Source organism: Euleptes europaea, chromosome 1 (genome assembly GCF_029931775.1).
Source record: "Euleptes europaea isolate rEulEur1 chromosome 1, rEulEur1.hap1, whole genome shotgun sequence".
In the NCBI taxonomy this organism is placed as follows: domain Eukaryota; kingdom Metazoa; phylum Chordata; class Lepidosauria; order Squamata; family Sphaerodactylidae; genus Euleptes; species Euleptes europaea.
The window spans coordinates 25,584,216-25,597,634 of record NC_079312.1 but is presented as its reverse complement, the minus strand read 5'-3'; the positions used below and the strand labels follow the sequence as shown (position 1 = coordinate 25,597,634).

At 46.4% G+C, this 13,419-nt stretch overlaps 1 protein-coding gene across 1 annotated transcript; it reads right to left on the bottom strand.

Annotated features, from left to right (window-relative positions):
- Window positions 1-3,828: 3,828 nt before the first annotated feature.
- On the bottom strand, window positions 3,829-11,828 carry LOC130473932 (E3 ubiquitin-protein ligase TRIM39-like). Its single transcript, XM_056845582.1, has 5 exons — window positions 11,376-11,828; window positions 9,931-10,026; window positions 6,435-6,457; window positions 5,665-5,783; window positions 3,829-4,337 (listed from the first exon to the last, which is right to left on the bottom strand). The coding sequence occupies exons 1-5, from the start codon at window positions 11,826-11,828 to the stop codon at window positions 3,829-3,831; spliced, it is 1,200 nt and encodes a 399-aa protein (XP_056701560.1).
- Between the last annotated feature and the right edge of the window lie 1,591 nt (window positions 11,829-13,419).

The following is a 13,419-nucleotide window of genomic DNA, read 5'->3' as shown; positions in this document are numbered from 1 at the left end:
TCAACCTTTCCTCATAGGACTTCAACCTTTCCTCTAGGAAGCCCCCAAACAAGACAACTGCAGCAGCACCATCTTGCCTGTGTTCCACAGCACCTAAGGTAATAGGCATGCTCCCCTGATCCTGGAGAGAACAGGTATGCATCATGACTAGTATCCATTTTAACCAGTAGCCATGAATACCCCTTTCCTCCATGAACATGTCCACTCCCCTCTTAAAGCCTTCTAAGATGGCTGCCATCACCACATTTTGGGGCAGGGAGTTCCACAATTTATGCGTCATGTGAAAAAATACTTCCTTTTATCCGTTTTGAATCTTTCACCCTCCCGCATTCTAGTATTATGGGAGAGGGAGAAAAACTTCTCCCTGTCCACTCTCTCCAAACTGTGCATAATTTTATAAATCTCTATCATGTCTCCTCTCAGCCACCTTCTTTCCAAGCTATACAGCCCTAAGCATTTTAACCGCTCCTCATAGGGCAGTTGCTCTAGTCCCCTAATAATTTTGGTTGCTCTATTCTGTGCCTTCTCAAGTTCCATATCCTTCTTTAGGTGTGGTGACCAGAATTGTACACAGTATTCCAAGTGTGGTCTCACCATAGATTTGTACAAGGGCAGTATGATATAAGAACATAAGAAAGGCCATGCTGGATCAGACCAAGGCCCATCAAGTCCAGCAGTCTGTTCACACAGTGGCCAACCAGGTGCCTCTAGGAAGCCCACAAACAAGACGACTGAAGCAGCACCATCCTGCCTGTGTTCCACAGCACCTAATATAGTAGGCATGCTCCTCTGATACTAGAGAGAATAGGTATGCAGCATGACTATATCAGCAGTTTTATTCTCAGTTCCTCGTCTAATTATGGCCAGCATGGAATTTGCTTTTTTTACAGCAGCCGCACACTGGGTTGACATCTTCATCGAGCTATCCACTACCACCCCAAGATCGCTCGCTGCCAGCACAGATCCCATCAGTGTATATGTGAAGTTGGGGTTTTTATGTATGATAGTGGCTAAAATCTTCTGCATGTATTTGTCTTTCTTCACAAGCAAACTCAAGATGCAGGAATGAATTATACATGGTACAGGTCCCCTGCATCTTTAATACACTGAAAGGCGATTTTTGGCAGGCATTTTTTCTACCACATTAACTCTTATCACCTTGCTGATTTTGTTACCTGAACCTGTAATTCACCAAGGAAGCCTGGAGGTGGCAGCACTGTCCTGTCTAGAAATCCAAGAATGTCCAGCAACAAGGATGAAAGGGCTATCACATTTCCCTTCCAGCATTTTATTTTATAGCCAGTTTGAACAGAATGTATCACTCGTCTCCTTAAAGAGCACCATTATCTTTACTGCCCTCCGTAAAGTCATTACTAGGCCATCATGTGCAATAAGCAAGCAGGGAAACCATTTCCTAGGTTGCTGCTTGCCTATCAGTCAGCCCTTGTTCCTTTCAAGAAGGGGAGCATGACCCATCATGACTGCCTAATTGTAATTGAAAGGGAATCTTATGGGAGGGAAATGGGAGACAGCAAACAAAGGATTAAAACTGGGTGGGGTTATAATGTGGGCAGCACTCTGATTCTGCTGGCGAGGATTCAGATGCTCTAGCCAGGATAACCCTGCTTCCTCGTGTGCTCTACCTTGGTGGTTTACAGACAGAGATAACAAGATGAATATTATGGGGCCAAAATTATAACAACATGAATATTATGGGGCACCTTAGACTAACAAAATTTTATTCCAGAAGAAGCTTTCATTGATTAGGGTCCACTTCTTTGGATACAGAGAGTGGCCCCTACAATAGTTCTCACAGACCTTTTATGTAAGAGGTATGGGGGTGGGTGGGAAAGCAGGGTCAAGGGGCATGAAATGCAAGAACTACAGGGTGAAATGATTAGATCTGGATTTTACTTAGTTACAAGAAAAAAACAGGCCGTTTATGCTTGGTAATTAGCAGAGTGTTCCAGGCAGAAGTGCCCTGCACATTTTTTTGATTTCTTCACGTTGAACCGTCATTCCAGCAGTCACAGCAAAGCCAGCGCATACCTGCTTCGCATTTCTTAAGAGCCCCTTAACACGACCTTTTGTATTTGCTCCACCCCCACATCGAAGCATCTACTGAAGGAACCATGAAAAATCACAGCCGAGGCTTAACTATGCAAACGACCATTGCTAATGGCTATGTAAACGACGGAACGAAAGAGCAGGCAAGTGTGGGGGGGTGGAATTTGTTTGACTTTCTCCTCTTGCATTGGGACCGTGAATAGTCATTTCAAAGGGCGGATTTTAAAAAGCAGCTTTGAGAGAGCATCAAAATCGACCCTGCATAAATGGCCACAGAGACCATTCACTGATTATTTCTAAGCCTATAGGCACCATGGGCCCACCAGTACTTCTCTTATCGCCCACCAAGCTTTTCAGAAAGTGAGTGGGCCATTGTAAGGCAGGGCTTCCCTCATTGAAATGAAAGAGTTTTCCACTGGAGGATGAGAAGAACTGGTACAAGTCAGTGTACTGGTTCCATTCCTCCTTCAGATTTCCTTCTGTGCAGGTGTGAGGAGAGAGATATTCCATTTGGCTCCACCTCCTGTGGAAGCCATTTTGGGGTGTTATATTCCAAGATGGATTTTTGGGGTGTAATTTTGGGGTGGTAAATTCCTCTCAAAATTCCAAGATGCCCACAACCTAAAAAAGGTGGGGGACCCCTGGTCTAACCACTGAACTACACATTGTGAGAGAAACACATTATGCCCAACGATTCCTTTGTAAAACTAATACAGAAGTGGGGGGTGTTTGAAGGGGAAACTCAGTGTGGAGACGAAACGCTTAATATTTCTTAACATTAATCTCTTTGTCCACTGAGCCTCCCTGCAAATGCTTCCCCTTACGTGTGTTTTACGTTCACCCCCAGCATGGTTTCAAAAGCAGAAGTAAGCACAGCTGAGTAAAACATTCAGGGTGGGGAGTGTATGGACAGCAAACAAGGGGTACCAGAAATTTAAGGAACTCTCCCTTTTTCCAGTGATTCCCTGCACCTCACCTTTCCCTGGCATTCACACTTCTCTGGTAATCACAGATCTGGAGACATGTAATTGCCAAAATAATGTTTCATTCTGTATGGGAGCCTCTGGATTACACAGATCTCTAACATGAGGTTGCACAAAAGTTATACAACAACACCCTGATGTATCTAAAGGCCAAATGACATCTTATGGTGGGGATTCTTGATCGGACCCTCTGACTTTTACTTTAATGGTCAAAAGCAGCCATGGTGTTGGGTTGGATTGGCTCGACCCTTCTCCTTACAAATTGTTCCTCAATAGAAAACCCTCTCTTCCCTCAGGAGGGAAAATATAAGTTCCCATAATGAAACTGTCTCTTCCCCCACCTTGGGATAATAGCAGTGTGCGTGTACATGTTTCTGTGTGGGAGCTAACTACAAATATAAAAGATATGGGGGGGGGGAGGGTTGCCAGGTCCCTCTTTGCCACCAGAGGGAGGAATAAGTTGTAATAACAGGAAATCTCCAGCTAGTACCTGGAGGTTGGCAACCCTAGAGAGGGGTCATCCCTTTCCCCAATTCAAATTGTCTGTTAGGGTTCCTTTTAATGGTAGAATGAACAGATCTCCTATCATCCCACTTACCTTAGACCTCACATTTTATTTACCAGGGATCAGACCCAGGGTCTGTGAATTATCTAGCTGAGGCCCACAACTTGTAGATATATTAATGACAAAAATGCTTATCATCAAGCACAGAGTGCCATCTCTAATCACTGAACAACCCCCAGCTCAGAAGGAAGAGCCAGATTATGACCTCGTATCTCAAGGACACAGCATAATAGATGCCTCAGGGGACCACAGCCAGAAGAAAGGGTAAAGCTTCTCCGTGAAGCGGGTCCTGAAAGTGAATAGAGGTTCTGGGTGAGGAAAGTCAGAGAACATCACCCATCCCGCTTCATAGTCCAAGGTGACCAGAAGCCTGCGGGTTAGAGCGTCCCTCTCTGTCTCGGGGATTGGCGCTGAAGGAAGGAGCTGGTACGGGCCCAGCTCAACAGCCCAAACTCCACATTCCGGACGAAGTACCATTGGCTTCTTCCTGTCTACAGATTCTTGAGCTACACCCAGGGCCCAGCCACAGCGGCCTTTGACGTCCACCAGCCAGTGGTGGCGGCCACACGTGAAGCCTTCAGAGCCCAGCACACAGAAGGAGGGGTAGAACCTTCTAGAATCATTGCAGAAAGCTGGACAAGCACCCCTGCGGCTCACAGTCTTCCGGTCAGTTGAAATGGCAAGGCTGGGATGAGCCGAATCGGGATCCAAGGTCAAGATCTCTGGAATAAAGACAGAGAGCCGGGTTATGGGCCATTAAGGGTTCTGTAGATACACAGATCTAGATATCTAATTCTGAACCTGGTCCCAGAGTGTGGGTCAAAAACACTGCACAGTGGTGACAAAGACAGACTGGAAAGATGTTTCTTCAAACAAAGGTCTTTTATAAATATTGTTTCACGGTCAGAGTTCATAGGTTCTGGTAGGTTATCCGGGCTGTGTGACCGTGGTCTTGGTATTTTCTTTCCTGACGTTTCGCCAGCAGCTGTGGCAGGCATCTTCAGATTAACATACCACACCCTAATTAGCACATTACCTTGATACTTACAGGACAATGATTAGCACATTACTTTTGATACTTTTGCAAGACAATGACTCAGCTCAAACCCAACCCCCTTCTGACTATATAAATTACTCTTCCACCACACTTTGACACTGAGAGACACTGTCCTTCAGTGTTACTCCTCTGAAGATGCCTGCCACAGCTGCTGGCGAAACGTCAGGAAAGAAAATACCAAGACCACAGTCATACAGCCCGGATAACCTACAAGAACCAAAGGTCTTTTATGCATGGCCGTTTCACTTGCTGTCACCCCTCTGATGGCTTCAAATCTTTGTTTAGATTATGCATGCTGTTTCCCACCATCAGAGGTTGCCTTGCTCTCCCCCTGCGTTTCCCCGCGTTTTCAAATTGTGATAAAACAGGTCCCTCGAAGTGAGGGAATGCATAACTCTAATAGTAACACTTCAAAATTTGAGGTGTAAGCTCTCATTAACAGGATGCGTTTTAAAATGAATATATGGTTTAAAAATATTTTCTTGCATACACACAGCTTGCCTTCTGTCAAGCAGTGAAGATCCCTATGCCAAACCTACTTTTAAAAAATCTGCACAGCCAATCAGGTCTCCAATGCCCAATCATAAGCCTTGCCAGGCAAAAGTCCCACCTGGCCCTGACCACTTTCTAAAATAATGGGCAGGCATCAAACAAAGTGTTGCTGGGCACCATGGTAGGGTCTACACTGGCATGATCTCACTTCTGGGGGAAACCCAGAAGTAAGGTCAGTCCTCTCCAGGAATCACCAGAAAATGATGGCCAAGCAGCAGGAAAAGAGGGTTGCTGGGGGGAGGTATCCTGCCATAGTGGAAGACTAGAAGCAACTCTAGCTAGGAGGCAGCATCAGGGGCCTCTATATTCCCTGTTTGCTGCCCCTTCAGGGCAACTGGTTGCCCACTTTGTGAAAAAGGATGCTAGAATTAATAGACCACTGCTCTGATCCAGCAAGGAACCTCAAACAGCCAGCCCACAGCAATGTCACTGATACGTACCCCTTGTCTCAGTCATGTCCTCCCATAGAGCTGCCTTCTTCCGGGAGAAATAGGAAATTCTCTCTTCCAGTTCAGTGGTAGACACTGGCACCCATTTGGGAAAGGTCCAATTTTTACACCTACAGGGGAAAGGGCAATATGGTAGCTAAGTATTTTGCCTGCCAGAAACTCTGAAGTCAGACAGACAACTTTGAGCTACGTAATGGGAGCTTAACAGCCTATCACATAACCCCAGTTAGCCATACAGAGAGTCTGTACCTCTGATCGTACAGTTAGGACCTATCTGCACTCCCCAGAAAGTGGACAGCTGAGAAGGAACACAGAACACGGAAGAAAGATAAAAATTTCACACAGGCCCTAAGAAAAAAAGTGGATTCTGTAGGCAAGAAGGAGAAAGGAAAATGGAGTAGAAGAAGGTCTCAAAGGATCCAAAACCAGAGCAACTGACCAATAAACAGGTCATGAGGGGGAAATGTGGAACAGGCAGAATCCTATGAGGCAGAGAACAAAGTATGGAAAAGGGGAAACAGTGAGAAAAAGAAGCTGAGAAAAAAATACTCATGCAGTGCCTCAGGATAGACACTGTGTGCTCTTGGAAGGAAAGGAATAAATCAGAGAAGGAAGACTGCAGGACAGTGACACCAAAGGGCCTTAAGACCAAGAGGGAAGTATCTGGGTGTGGAATTGTCTATATGGATTTTAATCGCCCCACAAGCCTCTCTTTTAACATAGAAAAATAAAACAAACAAACAAACAAACCAGTTTCTTACCTGCTCAAGAGGCTTCCGGCGTCCTAAAAAGAGAAAAGGGGGAGAACTACAGTGAGAAAGTGGAATTCAAATGGAAGGAAGCCAGATGTTCTCACACAACCAGTATTCAGTCCTTCCAAATTCTTCCACACTGAGCAGTCTTGTAGCAGCAGCCACTAGGTATAGAGACGGTAATGTGTAAGCTGGGCTTCTTATTCAGATTGTGCCGGAGAGGTGAGTTGTGTGATTTCCTTCCACGAGATTTTGCACTGTTGGTACCACAGGGCATCGTGGAGGAAGGCACTGACATCTCCTCGGCACCCCACCCCCACATCCCTTCTGGTTGTGTGCAACAGAACCTCCGCCATCTTGGGCTACTTTATGAGGCCACGTGAAGTGATATATAAATGTTTCCATTATTTAATTAATTAATGTGTCAAAGTAAACAGGATGTGAGAGACCCCTGGTTAGCGTTTTTACCAGGTCTTTTAAAAAGCTGGCAGCCCCATACTGCTGTTTTGGAAATCAGGGCAGCGATCAGTCCAATGAGGGCAATTCTGAGAAGAAGACTTGTTGGAGTTCCCCATCCTGTTATCCAAACAGGAGCGAGCAGTGCTTTTCAATTGGGACTAGGGTTGCCAGCTTCGGATTGGCAAACTCCTGGAGATTTGTGGGTAGAGCCAGGGAAGGGTCCTCAGTGGGATACAATGACATAGAATCCCCTCTCCAAAGCATCCATTTCTCCCAGTGGAACCGATCATTGTAGTTGTAATTCTGGGAGATTTCCAGGCCCCACCTGGAGACTGCCCTGACCTGGATGGCCCAGGCTAGCCTGATCTCATCATATCTCAGAAGCTAAGCAGGGTCAGCCCTGGTTAGTATTTGGATGGGAGACCACCAAGGAATACCAGGTTGCTGTGCAGAGGAAGGCACTGGCAAACCACCTGTTAGTCTCTTGCCATGAAAACCCCAAAAGGGGTCGCCATGAGTCGGCTGCGACTTGACGGCACTTTACACACACACCTGGAGACTGGCAATCCTTATTGGGACTGAAGGCAAGCCCTTTCACAATACTGGAACTATAGCCATGGTCAACTTTCCAATGGTGAGACCACCTGAATTCCCGGATACCTTCTTGCTTTAATAGCTAGGAGCTACCTCATTAAGCGCCTCCATGACTTGTCAATTTCTCCCTGGCTGAGTCTAGGGCAGCCAGCTCCAGGTAGGGAAGGAACCGGAGATTTTTGGGCCAACTCAAGCTGCCTTTAGGGAAGTTCATTTTAATGTTCTAAACTCTCTTTCTAGTAGGGTTGCCAGCTCCGGAAATGCCTGGAGATTTTGGGGGTGGAGCCTGAGGAGAGTGGGGTTTGGTGAGGGGAGGGACCTCAATGGGGTACAATGCCATACAGTTAGGGTTGCCAGCTTCAGGTTGGGAAACACACCTGGAGATTTTTGGGAGTGGAGCCTGAGGAGTGCAGGGTTGGGGGAGGGACTTTAATGCCACAGAGTCCAATTGCCAAATTTTCTCCAGGTGAACTGATCTCTATCGGCTGGAGATCAGTTGTAATAGTGGGAGATCTCCAGCTACTACCTGGAGATTGGCAACCCTAGCTGGGTCTCACCTTAAGAAGTTCCGTATCCGGCTGCTGACACTTCTGCTCCAGGTCTGCTATCAGCCCTCTTAGGAGTGGCGCCCCCTGCTGGACTCTGCTGTCGTTCTCCTGCTGCATTTTTGTCAGTTCACTGGTCACTTTGGCCAGCCCCCAGAGCATGTGGTTCTCCCTTTCCTGCAGGATCTTCTGCAGCTTCTGGAACATACGGGCCGTTCGCTCTCTCTCAGCTTCTGCACGGCCCTGTAGGGGGACAAATTGGAAAACTGTGTCCTTATGCCCACCCTACCCCAATGCAATGTATTAACATTCCCCTGGTTTACCAAGCAGATTTATTTATTTATTCAGAACATGAAAACATTTGCACGCTAAAAATGCATCTAAAAGAACATACAAATTAATTCAAAGCAGTTTAGGATCAAAGGGGGAAAATGCAAGAGAAATAAACAAGAGAAAGAGGGAAGGATAAGTTTCCTGAGTACACAGCAAGGCTCTCCTGACTCATCTGCCTGCCAGCTCGAGGCTGCGCTGCTCAGGCTAAAAACCAAAGGACAAGAGATGTTTGGCTCACACCTGTGGGCATGCCCAGGCATGTAGAACAGGAGAACAAAGATGTTGTAGTGGTGCCTCTAGCCAGCTTGCAGGTTCTTCCCCATTTCCTTCCCTGCCACCTTTTCCTAGGGTTGCCATGTTCCTCTTTGCCATCAGCGGGAGATTTTGGGGATGGAGCCTGAGAGTGGGGTTTGGGGAGAGGAGGGACTTCAATGCCAAACAGTCCAATTGCCAAAGCGGCCATTTTCTCCAGGTGAACTGATCTCTATCAGCTGGAGATCAGTTGTAATAGCAGGAGATCTTCTGCTATTACCTGGAGGCTGGTAACCCTACCTTTTCCCCACAGTAAGCCTGAATGGCACAAGCTCACTACCCTCAGCAACACTTTTCCACATCAGTTTGTCTGCAAAAGAACCTGTAATGCTAGGGTTACCAACCTCCAGGTAATAGCTGGAGACCTCCCGCTATTACAACTGATCACCAGCCGACAGAGATCAGATCACCTGGAGAAAATGGCTGCTTTGGCCATTGGACTCTATGGCATTGAAGTCCCTCCCTTCCCCAAACCCTGCCCTCCTCAGGCTCTGCCCCAAAAACCTCCCACAGCTGGCGAAGAGGGACCTGGCAACCCTAGACATTGCCAAGCTCCTTGTTAAGTAACCTTGAGAAGTTTCTGAAGAACCTCAAGGTTCCTAAAAACACAGGCTGAAAACCAATGGTTTAATGTAGCAGATGGACAGATGGTTATGATTCACTGCAGGAGGCTGGACTAATAGCTACTTAACTAGCCTTGTGCCGCTCTCCAGTTGTATTATTCTGGGCCAAGAAGCATTGCAAAGAACAGCAGGAAACAGTGTGAAGCCACTCCTAATCTCTCAACTGACAGCTTCCCACAGTTCCTGGGCAGGCCTAACTTTTCTAAAGGGAAAGGCTGTACAGTGGTAGAGCAGCTGCAGAAATACCAGGTCAAATCCCAGGCATCTCCATTTAAAGGATTACAGATAGCTCCAAGCATACCTCGGAGATATTGCAGGTTCAATTTCAGACCATCCTGATAAAGTGAATACCGCAATAAAATGTGTCGCACTAATTATTATTTTTTGTTTCCCGGTGCATATAAAAGTTATGTTTACACTATACTGTAGAAAAAGTTTGTAATATTGCAAGAATTACCAAAATGTGACACAGAGACATGAAGTAAACACATGCTGTTGGAAAAACGGAGCCGATAGACTTGCTCAAAAGCAATACCTGCGAGGGGCAATAAAGTGAAGCGCAATAAAATAAGGCATGCCTGTACTCTTGAGAAAGACTCCTTGATGCTGGAAACCCTGGAAATGGGGGGGGACACTTACTAACAGCATCTCCAGTCTCTTCCCTTTGTTTCGTGAAAGTAACTCCCTGTTGTCCTTCTCATTTTTGAGTACCATCAAGTGGTGCAGAAGCTGGGCCTGCCAAGACAAAGAGAGGAAATTTACGATCAAGGGAGTGAGTGGGTCATTCCTGGTTCCATTCCTCTCTTCAGCCACAGAATTCTTACATAGGCATCTGTCTGTCTGTCTGTCTGTCTATCACTGTTCCTCCAAGGAACTCGGGCCACACTTCATAGGCTCTCCTCCAAACTTTATCCTCACAACAACCCTGCGAGGTAGGGAGAGTGACAGCCCCAAGGGCACCCAGAGAATTTCAGGGCGGAGTGTGGAGATGAACGCAAACCTCCCAGATCTGAGACTGACTCTCAAACCACCACTACATTTCATTAAACAATGTTCCAGTACATTCATCATACAAATGCCCATTGGAAACCTCACTGGGGAAAACGGGGAGAGTGACAGGTTGTGTGGATGTAACTTGTAGAAGAAAAATGACAGAAATATTATACTCCCGTCTCCTCTATTCTCAGTCTCAACAGGTTTTGCACGCTAAAACAAACAAACATTATGACCTAATGTTACAGAGCTGAGCAGAATGTGAATTTCTGGCGTTAAAATGATTGCCTCAGTTCAGACATCACGAACAGAGGAAGAGTTTCTTTGTAGAAGTCACACATCCAAATAAATAACAGGCTTGTGTAACGTTTAAAAGAAACGGGGGAAAGCAGATACAAAAATAAATCTGAGAATTAGAAAAGTTTTGTAAATTTTTAAAAAAGGTGTACCTATAGATGTCAGGAGCTAATTAAAAATAGCGTAGGATGAAAAATTAATGTGTAGGGTTAATGTGTAGAGAGACCAACAACAATTGCACATGGAACAAAGCTTCTGTATATACACCCGGTGCTGCATGTGTGGTTTCCCCTCTCTGATTAAAATATGGCTTGTTAGTGCAAAGACCTTTTTTTAAAGTGAAAACTGCCAGTGATTAGATGTTTGGGAGGTTCCCTCCTTCCTCTGCTAATAAGGGGGCTGGCAGGATTTTGTTCAGTTTTTTTCAAAAGGGCACTTGTGCATACATGCACCACTGGATCAGGGCTTTACTAACAGATCTCCTGCTATTACAACTGATCTCCAGCCGACAGAGATCAGTTCCCCAGGAGAAAAAGGCTGTTTTGGCAATTGGACTCTATGGCACTGAAGTCCCCAAACCCTGCCCTCCTCAGGCTCCACCCCCAAAATCTTTAGGTATTTCCAAACCTGTTGCTGGCAGCCTTACTAGTAAGGCATCTCCAAAATCCCCCCAACCTCCGGAGGCAGTGATTTAGCAGGAATAAATAACTAGGACTGCACCTTTAAAAATAGCACATATGTTGCGTGCCACTGAACTTACACAAACCATACAAACACACACACATGCTCTGCACCTTGCATTCCTGGGCCGCCTCCTCTACAGGCAGGACCGTGTGAGCTCTGTGCTCCTGAGATCTGTCACAGACTACACAGATCAAGGCCTGATCGTCCAGGCAGAATAACTTCAGTGCCTCCAGATGCTTCTTGCACACTTCTCTGGCGCTGGCCTCTGGCTTGCTGCTAGGCCTCGACGCCGGCGGAGGAGCGGGGCCCGTGGCCACGGCCAGTTCCTTGGCCCTCTCTGCCACTCTCCCCAGCTGGGTGTTGGGCCTGAGCTTCCCTTTGCGAGACCGCTTCCTGCACTGCGGGCAGGGGAAGCTGTCGCCCAGGCCTTCCCACGTCCGGGTGATGCACGCCCTGCAAAAGTTGTGCTCGCAGTTCAGGATCACCGGCTCGGTGAAGTAATCCAGGCATATGGAGCAGAAGAGCTCGTCCTCCAGCGCTTGGGCAGGGTTAGCAGCCGCCATCGCAGCCTCCAGCAGCAGCAGCAACAACAAACCAGGAACTGTCCCCTGCTGGAGTCCTGCCAGGGCCAGCTGCAGCTTGAGATAGAAAGGAGGCGTGGAGAGACACCAAAACAGAAAGGGTTTTGAACGGAGGAGGGAATCGGGCTATGAGACTGTTGCTCTCAGTGCCAGATTTACCTATAGCACTGGTTCCCAACCGGGGGTCCGCGAGAACTAAATTAAGGTCCGTGAAACAAAGTTATAAACCCATAATAAATTAATATTTTCAGTTAAAAGTTCTCTATTATAAAAATATAAATTCAAATATTATTCTAAGTTTAATGTTTAACTAACAGTTATGATTAAAGTTTATTTTCAAATTCTCAGAATTTTTATTTTGAACCTTGGGATCCCTGCACCGAACAAAAAAGTCCTAGTGGTCCCTGGTCAAAAAAAGGTTGGGAACCACTGACATATAGGCTTGGCAGGCTGAAGCCTAGGGCCTCAAAATCTAGGGGGCCTCCTGCCAAGGTGTATAATATCCTTGTATCTTAACATAATATATGTATTTTAAAGAATATAAGTTAACTCACAATTTCATTTTCCTAAACATTCCTGCTTATTCCACAAAAGGTTTACAAAGTTTGGTTAGTGCAAAACTTTTTCGCAGCGTTGATTTTTTCAACAGATGGTTGTTGTTTTATTTATCCCAATCACTAAGGTATTTAACAATAACATCCTATATCCTTTAGAGGAGGAATTGTGAATTGGGGAATTTTAAACACCCGTCATCATCCTCGGCTCCACTGAATATATTACTCTTCCTACACCCTTGACACTGAGAGACCCTGTCCTTCAGTGTTACTCCTCTGAAGATGCCGGCCACAGCTGCGGGCGAAACGTCAGGAAAGAAAATACCAAGACCATGGTCACACAGCCCGGATAACCTACAAGAACCACTGAATTGTGTTTAAAACATTCTTCCTCCTTCCTCTAGACATGAGGGTGGGGGTTGGGAGAGGCCTCACAAGTGGAATAGCCTAGGGCCTCTCATCTAAATCCAGCACTGGTTGCTCTTAAGGGTGCCAAGGCCAACTGACCAGGAAAAAAAATACATGGCCACTGTGACCCTAGCCTGCTCCTATGCTTAACAGCAGTTTGATCTGCAGGTAAAATAAAGCAAAAGTCCAGTGGCACCATAAAGACTAACGCTGATTTCAGGAAGAGCTTTCAGGAGCTCACCTCCTCAGATATGTGGAAAGGAAATCGTTTTGGGAACAGAAATAGAAAATTAGAGAAGGGGGAGCGAAGGAAGGGTAGCGGCAGAACCCCACCACCAGTCTTTCAGTCTGCAGGGACCCTCAAGCAAAGTGCATCACAATGTGGAGATAAGCCGCCTCAGCTGCAAATACTTGTGCAAACCCCAAGGGGTCTTCAGAAGTGGGCTGCGACTTTATGGCGCTTTCCACCACTACCACCAATACTTGTGTGCCGGCTAGGGTTGCCAAGCTCCAGGTGGAGTCTGGGGATCTCCTGGAGCTACAACTGATTTTCAGACAGTACCAATCAGTTCCCCTGAAGGAAACCCCCCCGGCTCCTTTGGAGAATGAAA

Coding starts and splice junctions, on each gene's coding strand:
- LOC130473932 (XM_056845582.1), bottom strand. CDS start 11,828: ATGGCGGCTGCTAACCCTGCCCAAGCGCTGGAGGACGAGCTCTTCTGC. Junction 6,458..9,930: donor AGAGACTGGAGATGCTGTTA/GTAAGTGTCCCC, acceptor TTCTCTTTTTAG/GACGCCGGAAGCCTCTTGAG. Junction 5,784..6,434: donor GCCGGAAGCCTCTTGAGCAG/GTAAGAAACTGG, acceptor TTTCCCCTGTAG/GTGTAAAAATTGGACCTTTC.